The sequence below is a fragment of the Notechis scutatus genome, chromosome 1 (genome assembly GCF_049901735.1).
Source record: "Notechis scutatus isolate UNSWTSFEM ecotype Mainland chromosome 1, rNotScu1.2, whole genome shotgun sequence".
In the NCBI taxonomy this organism is placed as follows: Eukaryota; Metazoa; Chordata; class Lepidosauria; order Squamata; family Elapidae; genus Notechis; species Notechis scutatus.
Genome location: NC_142009.1, coordinates 223,600,362 through 223,620,595, shown reverse-complemented (window position 1 = coordinate 223,620,595; position 20,234 = coordinate 223,600,362). Strand labels below are relative to the sequence as shown.

Below are 20,234 nucleotides of genomic sequence, written 5' to 3'. Positions count from 1 at the left end.
AGCATAAGATATTTGTGGATGTCTTCTCTCCCATTATCCTGCCTTATATTATCCACTTAGGAAGAAGTGGAACATGCTCTCCTTTCCTAATCCTTGCAGATAGCCCAGAAGGGTATTGTCATCAGTGGTATCAAAGGCCACCTGGAGGTCTAAAAGGAGCAGGAGATATGCATTCTCTCATCCAGAGTTCAGCTGTCAGGGTGACCAGTTTGGTTTCCATTCCATGCCCAGTTTTGAATCATGTTTGGAAAAGAATTAGATAATTTGTTTCCATTAGGGTACAGTATTCCAATTCCATCATTTTCTCAACAACCATTCTTTAAAGGAAGGATGATTGGGGATGAAATATTATTTGCCCAAATCAACTAGATCCTTCCCCCAAATGACTCTTTAATCCAGCCATGGTCCTACTGCATTGTGTTTCCTGAAGGATCCAATTTGGGCATCCATTGAGACCACATATGGTAGAATTCATCCCACAGATCACCCTATCCACTTCCTCAGAATCAAGATGCCAGAATTAATCTCAGGTAGCCAAGATCGAGATACCTGCTCAGGGCATAATAGTGAAAAGATAGGTTCTTAGATAAATTAGAGCTGAGCCTTTTTCATTATCCATACACCCACATGTACATGCTCACACCAGTTGATCATTTAATGGATGTAATTATTCCATGTAGTTCTGGGCAAACTGTATCCCAAGGGCTGATGCTTGTTTCTTGATCATCATCCACTTTGAGCTTTCCTGCATTTTTCAGTTGGGTGGTAGGTTTGGGCAAGCCCCTTGGAGTGATCTCTTTTATTGAAGATTGCTGGTATACACATTGGATCCCATGCACCAAGGGAATTGGTGCTCCGTTGGGATGTTCTGTTATTTTTACATTGCATTTCACTATGTTTAACTAACGCAATGTTTTTTTATTTTTATGTTTTGCTTCATTTTTATATAGGAAGTGTTCCAGCTTTCAAAGGCAGATCTTTTGGCTGATTATATTCCACTGAGTCTGGGAGGGTGGGTTCTGTCTTAGCAAAAGCTTTAAATTGTTTGGAAACTCTCGCATATTTTAACCACCCACTTCCTGGGCCAATCATATTTTAGGCCCCAGTCTGGTTCTGCCAAGTCTGACTAAAGCAGAATTTAGCAGTGAAAACTATGTCCTTGGATCACCCGGGGAGTGGGACTGGATAGGATGTATGCTTGGGTCAGCCCCTTTACCAGCTATATAATAGAAAAGCCACTTTTAGAAGAAACCTGAAGATGAAGCATTTCCTTGATTGGGATTACTAATATTCTCTATTCAGGGGATGAACATTTTCTGATGCTTGCTCTTAAAATAAGCACAGCCTTTCATGAGGTGGGAAGCATTTTCACCATGTGGTAGCATCTGGAAATCACAGGGATGACAAATTGGATTCTGATGTAGACTTGCTTAAGCAATTGTGTATTAGGTCATTCAGCACAGAATTGAATAGTCCCTGGATTGCCAGTCAAAAACAAAAAACAGCTTTGCTTTTATTATTGTGGTTATCTAGGCAAGTTTTTCAGGGAAACTAAAGAGTGCAGGTAGAGGTTTTCTGAAGGAATATCATCATCTTTTGAGGGATTCTGCTCCGTGGGTTATTATTCAAATTGCTGCAAGATACTTAAGTTGGTGTTTTAGTTTTGCAAAAGGGCTGAGAAATCTGAAGTAGTCTTAGGATGGTTGAGGATTCAAAGGGAAGCAGCTGTCTTCAGTGGTTGGTCCATGTGTCACCTCTAGGTGATGCAATTCCTCATTTGCCCCGTATCTTTCCAAAAACAGAACGGGAGGGAGTGGCAGCCCATGCCCTGTGGGTTGTTCTGTCTGCATTACAAGATGAACCTGCATGTCAGCCTCGATTCCAATGTAAGGGCCCAGTGAGCATCTGGACCACAACTTCATATGGCAGCTAAAGAAGCAGGCATTTGCTGTTAAAAGAGGGGAACTGTGGATCAGTATCTGCTGCACTGTAATCAAGGATATAGTGTGCTTTCTCCTAACATATTTATTTGTTACTGCCCTTATAATTGCATAGTAGCAAAATGGAATGGCTTTATTCCAAGGGTTTTCAAACTTGACAAGTTTAAGACTTGTGGACTTCAGCTCCCATAATGATTGGAGGAGGAATTCTGGGAGTTGAAGTCCACAAATCTTAAAGCTGTCAAGTTTGAAGACTCCTGCTTTATTCAGAGGCCATGTATCTGTAATTATTGGAAATAATAATAATAATAATAATAATAGGTGTCTATCTCAGAAACTCCATTTAGCAATACGAACTATAGAAGTAGAATTGCTCTATGTTACATACATCAATAAGCAGAACAGGTAGAAGAGGCAAAACCCAACTTTTAATGTTCTAATCTAGCAACTTGAGATAAGTGCGTCTCCATTTTTGATGACTGTACGGAAGTTTCCAAATAGGCTGTGATCCTTTGCCAGAAGCATCTAATTTGGGAAACTGGTTTGCTACCATTGAGTGTGTTTTGGGGGGATGTAATAGTTTACTTGCAGAAAGAGAACTAGGCAAGTTATCATATGGAACATGTCTTCTGATGCTTATGGAAAATCTGCCGAAGCCCCAGATATATTCAACATTCCTCCAAATACAGCATTTCCCCCCAAAATTTGACTTTTATTTAGGAGGCATGAGGGTTTCAAGCTTCTCTTGGCAAGATGCCCTGTAAGGCTGTTTCCATAACCGACTTGCTTCTTATTATCTGAGTACAAGATTAATCTTTGTAAACACACTGGCATATTTAAATATTAAACATGCCAGATGTGGGTCCTTGAAAATGCTTTCCAGTATGACATGGAAGTTTATCTGTAGAAGGCACATGCTCTAGTCACTTTGGAACCGTTATTGTGGGTTTGACAAGGAAATTGCAAGATGTTAGAAGTTCTCCTGGAGAACTCCCTTTGGAGATCAGTCTCAAATCCAACTGTCATGCTCCAGTAACATAGACAGAAAATGTTGTCAGGTTGAGAATTCCTTGACATGAGCAGAGTTCTAACTCTGCTTCCCAACCTAAGTAAGGGAATGCTCTTCCTGAAAGCACCCACTGCACTAAATTCCTAATATTTAGGAACCACAGTTCCCTTAGTAATAAACATCCCTTTTCTTTTCTTCCCATCCAGCAGTATTTGCACAGGTCCCTGCCTCCTGTTGTTGAATTTTCACCTGTTTATAATTTACCTGAAAACTCCATGTTGCACGGAGATGATCCCATGAGGTCAACGTCTCATGGTGAATTTGTCTTGCACATTTTTAAATGCATAGGGTTGAAATGTATCTGTTTACAGAATTAATCTGTGACTTACAGGGAGAAAAAAAGGCCAACATTGGGGGAAAAATAAAAATAATGTCAATTACATTGTGAGTAATTGTAAGCCAAGGCGGGATCACATATTCAGGAACTCAAATCATTACATTTTCCTTGCCTGAAGATGCTTTCAGAGATACTTACTTGATAGTGTTCCTACAATCCATACAGGGTGTTTTCAGTTGATCTGTGAAATCATCTTCACACCTGCTAATCTCAGGACATTGAGAGCAAGCAGGAAACACTGTAATACAGGGTCCCCAACCGCCGGTCCGCGGACCGGTACCGGCTGCGGAACAAGCCTTACCGGGCGCTGGTTGCTGGCGCCGCCATCTTTTGGTAAAGTGCTTCCGGTGAGCTTTTCCGAGTAGAAAGCTCACCGGAAGCTTTTTCATCAAAAGATGGCGGCGCTTAGCACCTTCGGTGAGCTTTTCTCGGGTAGAAAGCCATTTCTACCGAAAAAGCTCACCGAGCGTGGCCGCCATCTTTTGGACGAAAAAGTGCTTCCGGTGAGGTCACCGGAAGCACTTTTCGTCAAAAGATGGCGGCGCCAGTTGACGCTGGTACCGGGCCGCGGCGCCCAGCTGATGCCGGAACCGGGCGCGGCGTCGAAAGGTTGGGGATCACTGCTGTAATACATTCAAGCCAGCCAATAGGAGGAAAGCTAATCAAATTATCAAACAGTTTTATGGTTTTATAGCCAGGCACTGTCCTCAACAAATGCAATCCTGGTTATTGCTTTTAGTGTAAGGTATACAATGTATATGAATGAAGCAGAGCAACTTAATGGCTGGGAGGCAGAATAGGCAGCATCCATGCTGTATCAGTACAAATGTCATGGATGTAGATGGCTTGCCTTGCAGTTATTCATGAAATTTATTGGCCATGCAGACAGTGGGGTCCTTTGTACTCTCTGAGCTTGGCTATTTGCTTGCAAAACATTCCATTATCTGACTTAAGTAATATCATCAGTGCTAGTGAGTGCTTGCTCCCTATTTCGATACAGTAACTTGCCTTGCCAATGTTGGTGAGGATATGCCCCCCCCCCCCTTGGTAGTTCCTTGATTAGAATATTGTTTTCTGCTTGATTGGTGTTTATCTCCTTATTGGTTCCTTGATTAGGTCATAGAGCTGTGCTACATATGTTCACTTTTGGTAATGCAGACAGTATTATCTGCTTTTTCTAGCCTTCTTATTTTCCTGTTCATTTCCCCCCTTTTTTTCTTTCCCAGAAAATCTGTTCAAGAGAGGAAAGACAGAATAGCTGCCTCATGGCCTTTGTCTGATAGCCACAGGAGCGTTCCGTTTGGAGCATTCCTTTGGACTTGCATGTCTAAATTTTATTGGCTGGAGTTGAGATATGGAGAGCCTGGCAGGAATTCGCAGGATATTGAGTTGACTCCATCTATTCTTCCATGCTATGGATGCATCTTCATTTTGTGATGCATTGTTCTGAACTTTGAACAGAAAGAACAGGAAGGTACTGGGGCTGCAAATAATGAACTTGAACTGAACAAGAATGATAAACACTGACTCAATCCTCTTTCTTAGTAGCAGAAGCCAACGGATTTAGGAGTAATTCTGGGGAATTTAAGATGTGATTTACAGTAGCTGTAGCAGCGTGCACAAGATGTATGGTATGGGGAAGCAATAGCTGAACTAAGGAAGAGTTGACTTGCTTAAAACAAATAACAATTAAAAGTTGATAAACTAGCTGTGAGGAAAATCTTACAAAAGAGACTGCAGAAAAAACAATTATTACCAACCTGCCTTCAATCAAGGACCTGTATACTGCACGAGTCAAAAAGAGGACTGTGAAAATATTTACAGACCCCTCCCATTCCAGACATAAACTGTTTCAGCTCCTTCCCTCAAAACGATGCTATAGAGCAGTGGTCCCCAACCTTTTTTATGCCGCGGCCCGGTACTGGCATCAGCTGGGCGCCGCCATCTTGTTTTGATGAAAAGTGCTTCCGGTGAGCTTTCTACCCGGAAAAGCTCACCGGAAGCACTTTTTCATCAAAACAAGATGGTGGTGCCCAACAAACCAGCGGCCCGGTAGGATTTGTTCCACAGACCGGTACCGGTCCGCGGACCGGTGGTTGGGGACCCCTACTATAGAGCACTACACATCAGAACAACTAGACACAAGAACAGTTTTTCCCCAAACGCCATCACTCTGCTAAACAAATAATTCCCTCAACACTGTTCAACTATTACAAAGTCTGCACTACTACTACTATTAACCTTCTCATCATTCCTTATCACCCATCCCCTCCCACTTGTGATTGTAGGACTGTAACTTTGTCGCTTGTATCCTTACAATTTATAGTGACTGTTTCCTAGTTTGATTGCTGATTGTACCCTATGACTATCATTAAGTGTTGTATGTTATGATCCTTGATTCTTAACAAAAGTATCTTTTCTTTTATGTATACTGAGAGTATTTACACCAAGACAAATTCCTTGTGTATCCAATCACACTTGGCCAATAAAGTATTCTATTCTGTTCTAATGTATGCACACGACATGAAATTTTAAAACACTAAGTGGAACCTGGAACTGTTGCAGAATTTAATATGTAAAGCTTTATTTTTAGTATTTCCATTTTAACCAAGACTCTGATAGCACAGCACATAAACCACAGAAAACACTGCGCCATTGTAAGCCTCCAAATATATTTAGGCATGGTTGACATTTTATGATTGCTGGCTTGGAGAAGTGCAAGTACCTTCAGTACCACTGAGCCTAAGTGCTTTTGTTATTTGTATCAATTCAGCAAAGAGGGACCAGTTTTTAGAAGTAGTTTGGATAAGCTGGGACCCCATGCAACTCTGCATCATCAAACTTCAGGTGGTTAATTGCATTATGCATGGAACATTTAACAACATTCTGGGCGAAGAACCAAGCAGAAGCCTCTGAAAGAAAGAAATTGTATTTATTTGCTTACTGATTTGTTTTGTTAAAATAATGATTTTGTAATTAACTGTCAAGATGGTTTTTAATAAAGTAGATTTTAGGTATTAATTTTAATATTACTCATGATTTGATAGCTATGAGTGCATTATTAAAAAAGGCAATCCCACCTCATAAATATCCTAGAGATGTGATGGCAAACCTATGCCATGCTTGCCAGAAGTGGCACACATAGCCATATCTCTGGGTACACCAGCCGTTGCCCATTGCTCTTCTGGGTTGTGCCGGCCAGCTGGTCTTCATGCACGTGGGAGCGCTGGAAACTGGAAGAGCAACTCCCTGGAGCACATGCATGCGCTGGCCAGCTGGTTTTCATGTACATGGGAGCGCTGGAAGCTGGAAGAGCAGCTCCCCAGAGCAAATGTGTGTGCTAGCCAGTTGGTCTTTATGCATGCATGCGCATTAGAAACCGGAAGACCAGGTGGCCGGCACGCATGCATGCACCGGGAAGCTAAGTTTCCGGTTTCCGGCACACGTGTGTATGCATGCACTCCCATTTCAGCACTTGGTGCTGAAAAGGTTAGCCACCACTGTCCTAGAGAAACAATATCCAAGTTATATTACAATGAAATTAAAGGACAGCTGAAAGACTAAGAGAAATAGTTTAGTTAGCCAATAATAAAGTGACTTGCAAATAAAATGGTATTAAATGTTGTTCTAATAACTGAAAAGAATCTGCCAGACTGCTATATTTCCATCATAAAACAAAAAACTTTGCAAAAAGTCCTAAATTCAATTTCTTCTTTTTGAATAATTGTATTAAAAGTAATTTTGAAAGAAGATAAAAAACTAATATAAACTAATAAAAAAGAAAACAAAGAGAAAGCTAAAAGTGAAAGAAAGAAAAAAAGAAAGGTTAATAAAATATAAAGAAGTGGCTTCTTTATATATTTTTTCTTTTTATTATTTTTCTAAATTCAGTTCCTGAACTTTCTAACTAAAAACTGAGAGATACTTCAAACTGAAACTCTGAATTTCCATTCATGGTAGTGCTGACAGCATCAGGCTAGAATGGATCAAAGGTCTGGCAAGGCATCTTTCTAAATTCCTTGTCATGCATTTCAGCTGCCCATGGAAATAGTTTTGGAGAAACTTTTCGAATTGGGTGGCATGCACCTAAAGTAAAAAAGTGAACAAATAAATGCCCCCATGCTCATAACCCCCATAACTGGGAATAATCTGGTGAGTAAAAAACAGCCCAGAATATGGAAGACTACTTCAGCTTACAACAGAGAAGTTGCAGGAGATAAAGAAATTCTCATAACAGAAGGAATGCTTCTATGTTTTTTTTTGTAAAGCCTTTCTATATTTGTAGAGTGGAGAGAGAGAGAACTTCAGGTTAACTACCTTTTCAGAATTAAGGCAACATGACATCACTTGGTCAAGGAAGAGTACCCACAATTATGTTTCAGGCTTAATATTATAGAAGGCTATTCTTGCCTGTAGCATCTTTAAATTATCTGTTTAAGGATGTCATATGTATGAGCTTTGTAAATACTACTCATATTGAGGGAGAACTTGGGGTAATCAGGCAGTCTGAAAAAACAAGAGAACATTAGGTATAGCCCATAAACATTTGCAGGTGTATGGGTAATATTTTTAAACAAGCTTTTTGCATTTGTGTCACCTCACTTATTCCCAGGTCTCTTGTCGTCATTTGCAATATGATTTTGGATTTTAGAAAGAGTCCTCATGTTCTACCACCTCTTACTTTATTCAACAACACAGTATTAGCAGTAGAATCCTTCGGGTTTTAGGGTTCTATAATCTTCCAGGACTTGAAATGGACACCTAACATTAGAACCATCATTAAAGAGACACAACAAAGAATGTTATTCCTGCATCAACTGAACAAGTTCAGGCTGCCCCAGGAGCTATTAATAAAGTTCTACAGGTAGAATTATTGAGGCTGTCATTTGTACTTCTGTAACTGCCTGGTTTGGTACAGCAACTGAACAGGACAGGTACAGATTCCAACAGATACTTAGGACTGCAGAAAAAACAATTGCAACCAGCCTGCTTTCCATAGACCTGCATATTTCCAGGATAAGAGGAGGCTGAGAAAATATCTACAGACCCCTCACATCGTTTTGCAACATTTCCCCTCAGGATGCTTTTATAGGGCATTGCATACCAAAGCAACTAGACACAGGGACAGTTTTTCCCCCTCGGGCCATCGCTCTGCTGAACACCTAATCCTCACAATATTGTCCTATGTCTAAATATATTTACCTATGTTGTCTGACTGTATTATTATTATTATTATTATTATTATTATTATTATTATTATTATTATTATTATTATTATTATTATTATTATTATTATTATTATTATCCTTCTCATCTTTTCTACTACTCCTTGTTATTGATATCATTGTTATGATTATTACTACTCTGTTGCTTTGCATGTACATTGAGAGCTTTTGCACTGGAAACAATGTCCTTGTGTGTCCAATCGCAGTTGGCCAAATTATTCTATTCTATTCTATTCTATTCTATTCTATTCCATTCCATTAAAATATGGATTTTCTTATTTGTAAATGGATGTCACACAAAATAGCTGGTTTTCTAACTCAGAGAACCCCCTTACACAGTTCACAGTTCACAGATCACAGTTGTGTCAGACTGGGTGCGCCTTGTTACAAACTTTGACTGGCATGGGTGAAGATAAGGAATTAAGTTGTTTTGAAGTAAATTTTTCAATAGTTACAAAACCTGATATCCCCCCCAGCTTTGTACTGTCTGTTCTGACCTAGCAGTAGTTTTTTAAGTTCTCAACATTAACCCTGAGTTGTTTTTAACTGGAAAAACTTGGGACTGAACCTGCAAGCAAACCAAATACTGTGTGTAATGCTTTACCCATAAAAGGAGAAGCATGCTCTTGCTCCTGGAAATAGGGCTTATGATACTGTACTGCCACAGCATTTCAAGACAAACGGTGCTGCAGAAATGGCAAAACCTGTGCTTGCTGTGCTGTTATCCCACTTTACCATGCATTCAATCTGCAAACATAATAGTCTGAGCTCAGCCATCTGGCTGTTTAAAAATACCCATGCGGGTAGAGTTGTAGTGTTTTGTAATCAATGATCAGGGGCTTTTGGAAACAAACTCTTCCAGTTTACTAGGACATCAGTTATGTGCCTTTTTTCTAAAAAACAAACAAAAAAAAACACCAGAATTATGAGTATTTTAACCAACTCTGCTAAGTCTCTGTCTTGGGGTTTGAAACATTTTTTTGCTACCAAAGCCAACTGCAGGAAACCACGGGAGCCTTCGAACAAATTTGATGGCTTGCACTACTTCCTCAAAGGAAGGACTGAAGAAGCTAAGAGCCTAATGAGCTGAATTGTTTTATAGCTTTAAAAAATAAACATGTCAATGAGAGATCCACATTGATCCCACCTCATAAAGATATTAGCAAAGCAAAGAGAAGATTTGAAGATGGGGATTCTGATGAGGGTCATGTACTAGAGAAAATAATTCATCCCCCTGTTCATGCCAATAAAAGCTGCCCTTTTTTAGATAGATGCCACATAAGAGGTTTAATGTTTAGGCTTCCACAGAATGCAGACAAATAGAAAAGGCAGAGATACATTGTGATAAAGTGCCAGAGATAAGGAGTTGCTGGCAAAATTGGAGCAGAAAGAGAAGTGGTACTGTAGAGAGAAAATGAGTATGGTTGAGAATTTGGAGGTGTGGTAAAATTCCAAATTTTAGCCAAATTGAGGCTAAAACATATAAAGAGTGGTTGCTGGAACTGGGTATATCTCGTTTGATGAAAAGAAGGACTGGGAGTGACATGATAGCAGTGTTCCAGTATCTCACTCTTTGCTGCCACAAAGAAGAGGGAGTCAAGCTATTCTCCAAAGCACCTGAGGGCAGGACAAGAAGCAATGGGTGGAAACTAATCAAGGAGAGAAGCAACTCAGAACTAAGGAGAAATTTCCTGACAGTTGGAACAATTAATCAGTGGAACAACTTGCCTCCAAGTTGTAAATGCTCCAACACTGGAGGTTTTTAAAGAATAAATTGGATAACCATTTGTGTGAAATAGCATAGGGTTTCCTGCCTAGGCAGGGGGTTGGACTAGAAGACCTCCAAGGTCCCTTCCAACTCTTTTATTCTCTTTTATTATATTGTATTCCCAAGGATGAAGGAAGCAAAGCAGAGGGACTATGGGAGGGAGTTGTTGGGGGAAACTAGGTGAAGTTGAACTTAGAGAGAAATGGCAGACAATGGACTAGCCAGAAAACACAGAGTTAAAATTGTAGCAAAACCCTTTTACACAGTTATACAGTAAGGCCCCTTTTGACCCCATACATGTTTAAAAGTGGTTTGGATGATTTGTATTGCACTTAACATTAACTTCCTCTCTATCCTTTAAAATTGAACTTTTGTCATTAACTGGAGAGCTTGGCCAGGTTCCAGGGATTCCTGACCTTTTGAATCTCCTTCCACAGCTACAGGAGGGAAGAGGGATGTAGGAAAGTTGTATGGGAACTTGAAAGTTTGTTTTATAAACATGCATGGAAGTTTTACATTTGAACTTGGCTTTCATGCTTGCTTTGTTTTTCTTCTCTGTGCAGCCATCCACTGAAGAGAGCCCTGCAAAGCATGTAGATACTCCGGTAAGTTTCTCTCTTGTAGAGTTTGTCATGATCAATGCTTCATTTCTTCTGTTCCATGTCAAAGAGCTCCCCATCTAATTTTCTGCAACTACATTAGTCTTTCTGGCTATGAGAGCTGCCCAAATCCCTGGTTCATATAGCTATTTCAGCCTTTCCTTTGTGTTATCATGTTTCTAACCTATTTAGCAACAAAACTACATCTTATTTTCCAGCTGAACTGAGCGGTGGTGCTGGAAACTGTCCCTAAGGCCTGTCAACAATAGTACAGCTCTTTGGTCTAGCATCAGGAATGAAATATTAGTGCTAAACAATTTGCAAATGATATGACTTAGGAAATGGCAAGTGATATGACTTAGGAAATGGTTTTTCAAACATTGCATTAAAGTCAGCTTAATTGAATCCATCTTAATTTATATACATTTTCACTGTACTCTGACTTGCTTTTCCACTCTTAGGAAATGGAAGATGGAAATAGATTAAAAAAAAAGCAAAACATAAAATATTAAAATCTGATTAAAACAGCCACTAAAATCATGATTAATTTGATGTATTAATTCATTTAATTAACCCAAATGAAATAATCTGTCATTTTGTCTATAAGTCCAAGCTGAAGGGAAAGGTTCTGCCTTCTTTACTAAATTGGGGAATAAGTGTAACTCTCAAAGGAGCTGTTCTTAGTCTGGGAAGAATGCAAGGGGAACCCAGCTTATATAATTTAAACCCAGTTCCAACCTCTCCTAACTGTACTCAAGATTCAGTATATATAAGTTTACTTAAAAACATTACAAGCTGAGTTTATTAACAGTTATGTTCGGAAGAGCCATTTTGAACTGTGTTTCTCATTTTTCCCCAAAATGATTTGGAAAATAGTGTCCTGGATCTTGCATAAACCAGAGCCCTTCACTTCTCTGTTCTTCATTAAAGCAGGCTATTTTTTTTCAGGCTTTCAGACACAATTTTTTTAGGTTGACAGAGAAACTTGAAAAATTATGGGCTGCTTTTATGAAGAGTAGAGAGGTGCTGGGCTCAGGCTTATGCAAGATTCAAGGCATTTTTCCCAAATTATTTTGAAGCATGAACAGTCCTAATTTATTTAGTGAATGTATCCTAAATCCAATGCAGTGGTCTTCATTGAAACAGACTAGAATTGTAACATAAAGTTCTAAATAGAAAATGCCACCACATTGTTTTTCCAATGAAAAACAATAATTCTCACATATTCTGAATGTAATATTCACTGATTTGGGAAGAAATTTAAGGAACTCAGTATGGAGAGCCACACAAACACAGAAAAATCAACATGGACCCCTAGGTCTTACGTGAAACCTAGGTTCACTCTATTACTGCAAGAAAATAAAGCTGTCAATAACAGAATAACAGAGTTGGAAGGGGTCTTGGAAGTCTTCTAGTCCAGCTCCCTGCTCAACCATTCTGGGGTTGTCCAATCTCTGCCTAAAAATCTCCAGTGATGGAGGACCCAAAACTTCTAAAGGTAAGCTGTTCTACTGATTAATTGTTCCCACTGTCAGGAAATTGCTCCTTAGTGTAGATTGGATCTTTCCTTCATAAGTTTTTGTCTGTTACTTCTTCTCTTGCCTTCCAGTGCTTTGGAGATTCTGTTAACACCTTTTCCTTGTGACAGTCCCTAAATATTGGAAGATTGCTATCATGTCATCCCTAGTCCTTCTCTTTGTTAGACTAGACATACCCAGTATTTGCAACCTTTCTTCATATGTTTTGTCCTTCAGTCCCCTAATAACCTTTGTTGATCTTTGTACTTTTTCTAGAGTCTTAGCATCTTTTTTGTATCATGGTGACCAAAACTGAATGGAATATTCCTAGTATGGTCTTATCAGTGGGATATTAAGCAGTATTATCGCTTCTCATGATCTTGATACAGCCCACTGTTGATGTAACTTAGGAATGCATTGGCTTTTTTGGTAGCTGCAGCACACTGCTGGCTCATATTTAAGTGGTTGTCCACTGGGACTCCTATGATCCCTCTCACAGCTACTGCTATTGTGATAGAAGTGAATTGTTGTTCCTATATTTTTTTGGCTTGATAACATTATTCAATTCAGAATTCTGAAAGTGCTTTTTCACTATTGATACCATCAAGTCATTTTTAATTTTTGTTTTTAGCAACCACGTTTTTTCATTCTACATCCTAGAAATATCAACCCTGAAAAAGTCATTGTCAAAATACATTGAAAAATAGTTCCCTAAGCACTTAGCCGCTAGCTAAAAGCTCCTCTGGGTGGTCTAGTTGGATATAGTTTGGTAGGGAAAGGAAATTCACCAAGGTATCTTTTATAACTAGATAAGTGCAAGAAACATTTTTTTCCTAGTTACAGAATTAGCCAGTACAATCTGTGATTTCCTGCTGTAAAGAAGGAAGTATGGAAAGAGAAGAGGCTCAGTCTTTTGAAATATAACATCTGGACCTGTTCTGAGAGGATGGAAATTTCTTGAGAGTCAAGGAGTGTCTGGAAACAAAACTGTTTTTCTTTGAGAAGAAATGAAAAACATCTTGCCTTAAGCCCAATGTCCTTCTTCAAGGACTAGAGTATGAAAAGGCATTCTCTGGGAGAAGAGCTATCCTTGTGCCTGAGAAAAATTATTCATTTATGTAGACAATTTATACAGCTGCTTATTTTAAATACATAATTCTGGGTGGTGAATATTCCATATGAAGCAATATTAAAAAACAAAAAAAAAAACAAAAAACCCCTCCACCCCATAAAGAGTTTAAAATACTCCGATATAAGAAAAGACAACTGGGGGCACTATATAGTAATTTGATAAAAATAAAGACATGTATACAGGTAGCTCCTTGCTTATCAACCATTCGTTCAGCAACCGTTTGAAGTTACGACAATGCTGAAAAAAGGAGACTTGCAACCTTGATGTTCCGGTTCAGTGGTGGGATTCTACCAGGTTTGCTACCGGTTTGGTGATTGCGCACTTTGCGTGTGCAGCTTTTCCAACTCCAGCTGAGGCTCTGCCACGCCGATCAGCTGAGAGGATACAGAACCGAAAAGCGAAGGGGGTGGGGTGGTGAGGTGGGAGGGGCGATCTTGCGCTTTTCTCCCCTTTCTCCTCTCAGCTGATCATCAGAGCTCTGTTTTACTACCGGTTTGGCTGAACCGGTAGCATTTCACCACTGTTCTGGTTGCCCAAGAACTCCTGCAGTCTTGTGATTGTGATCTGGGGGACTTGGCAACTGCCTTGCCCTCAGGATCCCCATTTGCAACCTCCCCTCACAAGCAAAGTCAATTGGGACACCAGCTGGGAAGGTGGCAAGTCCCTTTGGTCAGTCTCTCGCACCTTCCCCTAACCAGTCTTGCTGTGCTGTGCCTTACCTGCCTGCTGTACTGCTTGCAAAGCTGCCTGGGACTTGCTTAATGATCCACAATCCTTACTTAACAGCAGTGATGGGGATTGATGCTGCTAAGTGATGTGATCATGTGACATCTCAACCTTATGACCCCATTGCTTAGCAGTGGAAATTCTGGTCCCAATTACTATAGTTAACTGAGGACTATCCTGCACTGTGTTCTTTACACATTCTGACTGTAATGCTTGTTTGGGGGGGGGGGAGCTGGATTTTAGCAGCTTTCCAGATATCCAGGAGGGTTCTGACTTAGACCTTCACCTAAAGGCTTCCCAGATTGGTAGATTAGGTCAGCAGAACTCTTGCATTACTGCTGTCTGTTCTTGTGGGATGTTATGTTTTTGCCACTCTGGATAAGCATATCTAATCATTTGCAGTTGTCTTGGTATCACAGGACCTTTGATTGCATCAGTTGGGGAAGGAGATGAGTTGGCTGCTATAGCTCATGAGATTCCTTTTTTCTTTTCTTGGCAATCTATCCAAATGTTTAACAATTGAAGAAGCTAAAACGAAATCATGTGGATGTGAACTGGGTAGGGCTTCTGTGTGCTCTGGAAAATAAAAATTCTCTGGCACTGATTCATATATATATATATATATATATATATATATATATATATATATATATATATATATATATATATATATATATATATTCGTAGATTTTCACGGGTACAGGTATGTAGGTTAGGTGTGTTGGTCCCTGTAAGATTAAGAGCATCTTGGCGACGTTTTGGTGAGGTCCCACTCGCCATCCTCAGGCTGGTGCTTTTGGCTTTGTGCCAGTGCAAGCAGTGCACTGGCACGAAGCCGAAAGCACCAGCCTGAGGATGGCGAATGGGACCTTGCTGAAACGCCGCCAAGATGCTCTTAATCTTACACGGAAAAGACCCAACACACCTAGATCTGTATGTATGTATGTATGTATGTATGTATGTATGTGATGGTATTCAGCTTTGTTTGGGTATTTCCCACGTCATTATAGTTGTGCTTTTAAAGTTGTAGCACGTTTCAGCAGAATCTCATCTGCCATCATCAGGCTTCTGTATTGTGTTCGTCTGAAACAGCTGTGAAAGTCTGACTCACAGACGAACACAATACAGAAGCCTGATGATGGCAGATGAGATTCTGCCGAAACGTTGCTACAACTTTAAAAGCACAACTACAATGACGTGGGAAAATACCCGAACAAAGCTGAATACCATACATGTAAGTACCCGCGAAAACTTAAGAAAACATACATACATATATACATACATACATACATACATACATACATATATATATATATATATATATATCATATATATATTTATATGATATGTAATCTGTAAACATCAACAGAAGCTCCTCCATAAGTTTGTTGCCATCAGCATCTCTGGTCTATGAGAAACATCTATGAAGAGCACTGTTCTAATTTGACATGCTGTTCATGCTGTTCATTTGACTGGTTAATAACAGAGTCTCATCTGTTTCTGTTTTTATTCAGTGTGGTTGATATACAAGTTCATGTGTTCTGAGGCAGTGTGTTAGGGTTGCCTTGTAAGGAAAGCACCAGAGGTGCACTATTTTCTCAGAAAAAAATATTTGCACTACCTATATTTACCTGCAATTGTAGTGGCTTCAGTTTGGGAAGCCATTCTAATTGCATCTGCCCAAGTATCTGATAAAAGAAGACTGCCCTTCCCTCTTCTTTGGTGCACCCCTTAGGAAAGCTTGATAAAGTGTTGAGTAGGGATGGCAAAACTATGAAGAATTGAGCCCAGTCATCTGTCAGCAGAAAAAATACCATTGATCCAATGAAAGCAGCATATTTGATTTCCATTTCTTTGAAGTGAAAGTACAACATAGCTACTAAAGCAAGCCAGTTTAGTCTGATACTTGGGCAGATAATCCTACAGCTTCCCTTACTTGCCTCAATATATTTCTGGTCTTTCATTGATTATATCATGCTTTTGGCCCTGAGATGAGATATCATGCTTAGTAGTAAAATTAATCAAAACAATGTAACAAAGAGGCAAAATAAAAAAGTGAATTTCATCAGCTTTCAAATGGATTAAGAATATTTAAGATCTTACCCTTAATTATGATCCTATTTCTGTCATAAATCAGACCTCAGAAGTTACTAACCTGCATAAGTATTTTGCTCATCTACTTTTTCTCAAAAAAGGGTTCTTGGCCCATTAGAAAGAATTGAAGTTGCTCTATTTATATTCTCCATCTAGTTTCCTGCATTGACAAGGAAGCATGAATCTTCTCACTTCAACCAACACAGAACCTTGGTGTGTGTTGAAGGAAGTGCAGTTGCTGTTTATCTTCTCCAAAATTCCTGTATGGAATTCTATATCACCTAGAGCAGGGGTATCAAAATCGTGTTGTCATGGTGGCGTCATGTGACACATCGCGACTTCCCCCTCCTTTCTAAACCGGGCGTGGCTGTGGCCAGCATGTGATTCATCCGGCCATGGGCCAGGAATTTGACAGCTCTGACCAAGAGACCCTAAGCAGGTGCAATACTAATAGACTGCCTTTAAAAAAACATGAATACCAGAATTCCAAAAATAATAATTGTATAAAACAGTTATTAGTGGATGCTGTTGTGGAAGGATCTCTACCCCGGTGCCTATTTATACTTCATATTTTTCCAATGTTTATATTTTGACTGTTGATTTTCTAAGGTGGTTCACTATTCAAAAAGATGTTCTATTAAAGACACTTCTATGTGAAATCAATCATTGCCAGAGATTGCTCAGTAGCTATCTGTGTAATAAGTAACCATGGATGAATTACAAGGGCAGCAAAGAAGTCCTGGAGAGAAATCTGTTGCTTTGGTCCTGGATGAAATTAAATCCTGGGTTGTATGTGTTGAAGTTACTAGAGGACCATAATATGTCTTCTTCTCTGATCTCTTCCCCAGTTAGCCAAAAGCAACTCCAATAGTGGTAACAAGGGGAAATGATGGCAACAATTTGATTGTAAAATTGGATTTACTCATACTACTAATTATTATGTTCAGTCTTTTAAATGTGAATACAGGTAGTTCTTGACTTAAAACAGTTTATTTAGTGACTGTTCAAAGTTCAATATCACTGTAAAAAGTGACTTTTGACTATTTTTCACATCCCCATGGTCACATGACCAAAATTCAGACAGTTTGCAACTGACTCACATTTATGACGGATGCAGTGTCTTGGGATCATGTGATCACCTTTTGCGAACTTCTGACCAGCGAAGTCAGTGGGGAAGCCAGATTCCCTTAATAACAGTGTAACTAACCTAACAGCTGCCATGATTCACTTAACAACTGTGGCAAGGAAGGTCATAAAATGGGGCAAAGCTCACTTAACAAATGTCTTGCTCAGCAATATAAATTTTGGGCCCAATTGTGATTGTAAGTCAAGGACTACCTGTATATAATTGAACAATAATTACATTTGCTGGCTAAATTTTTACAACTTACTCCGTTTGTACTGCTTCTATCCTGTGAAACTTAGGGAAGACACATCCACCAACCTCTAGAGCATGGATGTCAAACTCGCCATGCCACATTGCCATCATGTAACGTTTTGTGATGTTTTTTTCCATTCACGGAGCTGGGGTGGGTGTGGCCTGCACATGTTGCATCCAGCCCATGGGCCACCAGTTTGACACCCCTGCTCTAGAGCAGTGCCCTTACCCCCTCTGGCCAAATACTCATCCATAAACAAGCTGAGCCCCTTTTTCTTGTTTGATGAACATAGGAGGTCCTATCTGCAAAGAGCATCTTACTTTTGCATCCATGCTGCTTGTCTTCATTTTGCAAGTGTAGATATAAGTCTTCCTATTGCAAGCTAATAGGGAATCTTTTGGAAGAATAAAGAACAGTGGTATATGAATATAGGGGCGCGACGGCTCAATGGTTAAAGATGCTGAGTGCTTGCCAGCTGGACAGCCCAGGTTGGAGACCTGAGCACTGTGTGATGGGGTGAACTCCTGTTACTTACCCCAGCTCCTGCTAACCTAGCAGTTTGAAAGCATGCAAATGGGAGCAGTTAGAAAGGTACCACTTTGGTGGGGAGGTAACTGTTCCATGTGACTCGGTATATAGTTATGCTGGTCACATGATCTGAGAAATGTCTTTGGGCAACATTGGCTCCCTTGGCTAAGAAACGGAGATGAGCACCACCCCTTAGAGTTGGAAACAACTGGGCAGGAGAAAAAGGTACCTTTATGTTTACCTAGTAGTCTTAGTCTAAGGTTCTTAGATGAGAAGCAAAACGTCTTGAAAGAAAATATAAAACAGAAAGTCCAGCTGCCTCTTTTAAAAAGCACCTTTGGGATAACCATGACTTGGATGACTGAGTATCTCCATAGACTTTACCTATTGTATGAACAATAAATATGCATTAATTATTTTTTTTAAAGTTTTGGGCAGTGTTTTTTTTTTTAAAAAAGAAAATTCTTTCAAAAATATTTCAGTTTTCCAGGTTTGAGGGAACAGGAACGGACAAAAAAAGACCTGGAGGATTCTTCACTCATCTCTGTTTTATATAACACAAGCTTATTCTGTTCCCTATTACTCTATTATTTCTGTTCTTGAAATTGTAGCTACTCAATCATTTATCTATTGCACCAAGGCCACAATTAATGTGGTTTGGAGGCTGCATTTGGCCCACCCCTATTTTATACAAATAGCATTGACATCTCATTGGTTTACTTTGTGGCTTTTGTTGGAACCGATTAGCACACACTTTCTTTTCAGTTGTAGGCAGGAACGAGGGAAGTGATGTTGCGAGCAATCCCAGCCTTTCGAAAGATTAGTCAGTCCCTCTCATCTTTCTACCCAGACCTAAATTCTGGATAGGATCTCTTCTGACCTCTTAATTTGCCTAGAAGCTGTTGTTCCTATCAGCTGATATCTGCCTGACTGTTTCTCATGGTGTGTGTATGTGTGCACGCACATATGTTGGAGGGAGTTTCAGGAAGGGTAGGGCTTCATTTCCACTGGAAGTAATAACAAGGGAGCTGTTTATAGTTAGGATGCTGCCCTGCGAGACCCAGGGACCAAAGCAGCAGAGGCTACCTACCACAAACATGATGCTTGTTGTATACCAGGCTTATGCTGCTGCTTAATAAAATACTGTGCTTATATTATTATTGTGTACTTGTTCAGACTGATTTTTGGAATAAGAGAAAAAGATTGTTTTGGATGGAGTTTTCAGAAAGATGGGCACCTTGGCTTCAAACTGGCTTAGGAAAACCCTATCTCTGCCTAAGGTAAGTCTTGGTTTAAGGCCAGATTAAGGGGAAGGTATATGTGGTAAGGAGATGCCAAATTGCATTCTGAGCTCCTTTCTGAGGGTAAGTAGGAAATATATTGATTATCTACCAAAAGAAATATGCATTCCTCTTTGGTCCTCGGTTGGCAGGGTAGAATTTTTGGATCAGATTTTAGGTTTATAGGATCATTATAGGAAATGTGGGAAAGATTGCCCTGATTATAGATTACTACTGTATATTCACAAAACTTTTGGCTTGGCTTGGTTACTGGATTAATCTATTAATATATGTTGATTGTAATCTAGACAGACTGGTTTTGGAAAAAGGCTAACCAAGGTTCTTGTGTTGTAATTTAGTCAGTATGTTTTTAAAATCAGATCCCCTTCCAAATCCACAGGTTGTGGAAAAGGTATTTAATGCTTAGACATTAATATAAGCCAGGTAATATTGTTTCATTGGAGAAAGAATTTTATTTTCTATTTATGCAGCACTAGGTTCCGCAGAGAAAATGTAAACGTGCATTTTGCCATGTATGTGATAATATTTCACATCCTTCTGAGTATGTCTATGCATGTTCATATAAAGAAGGAAGAACATTTGTGCATCCATCTGCATGTGTATGAAAAAAAATATTCAT

The 20,234-nt window shown here is 39.5% G+C and overlaps 1 protein-coding gene across 16 annotated transcripts in view; it reads left to right on the top strand.

The window, feature by feature from the left end:
- TNS1 (tensin 1) overlaps positions 1–20,234 on the top strand; it is a 374,426-nt gene that overhangs the window by 240,497 nt on the left and 113,695 nt on the right. For all 16 annotated transcript variants that reach the window (XM_087950347.1, XM_087950343.1, XM_026665513.2 and 13 more), the window contains one exon: positions 10,903–10,944. In XM_087950347.1, coding sequence (XP_087806473.1) covers positions 10,903–10,944 — 42 coding nt within the window. The remainder of the gene's footprint in view (positions 1–10,902; positions 10,945–20,234) is intronic.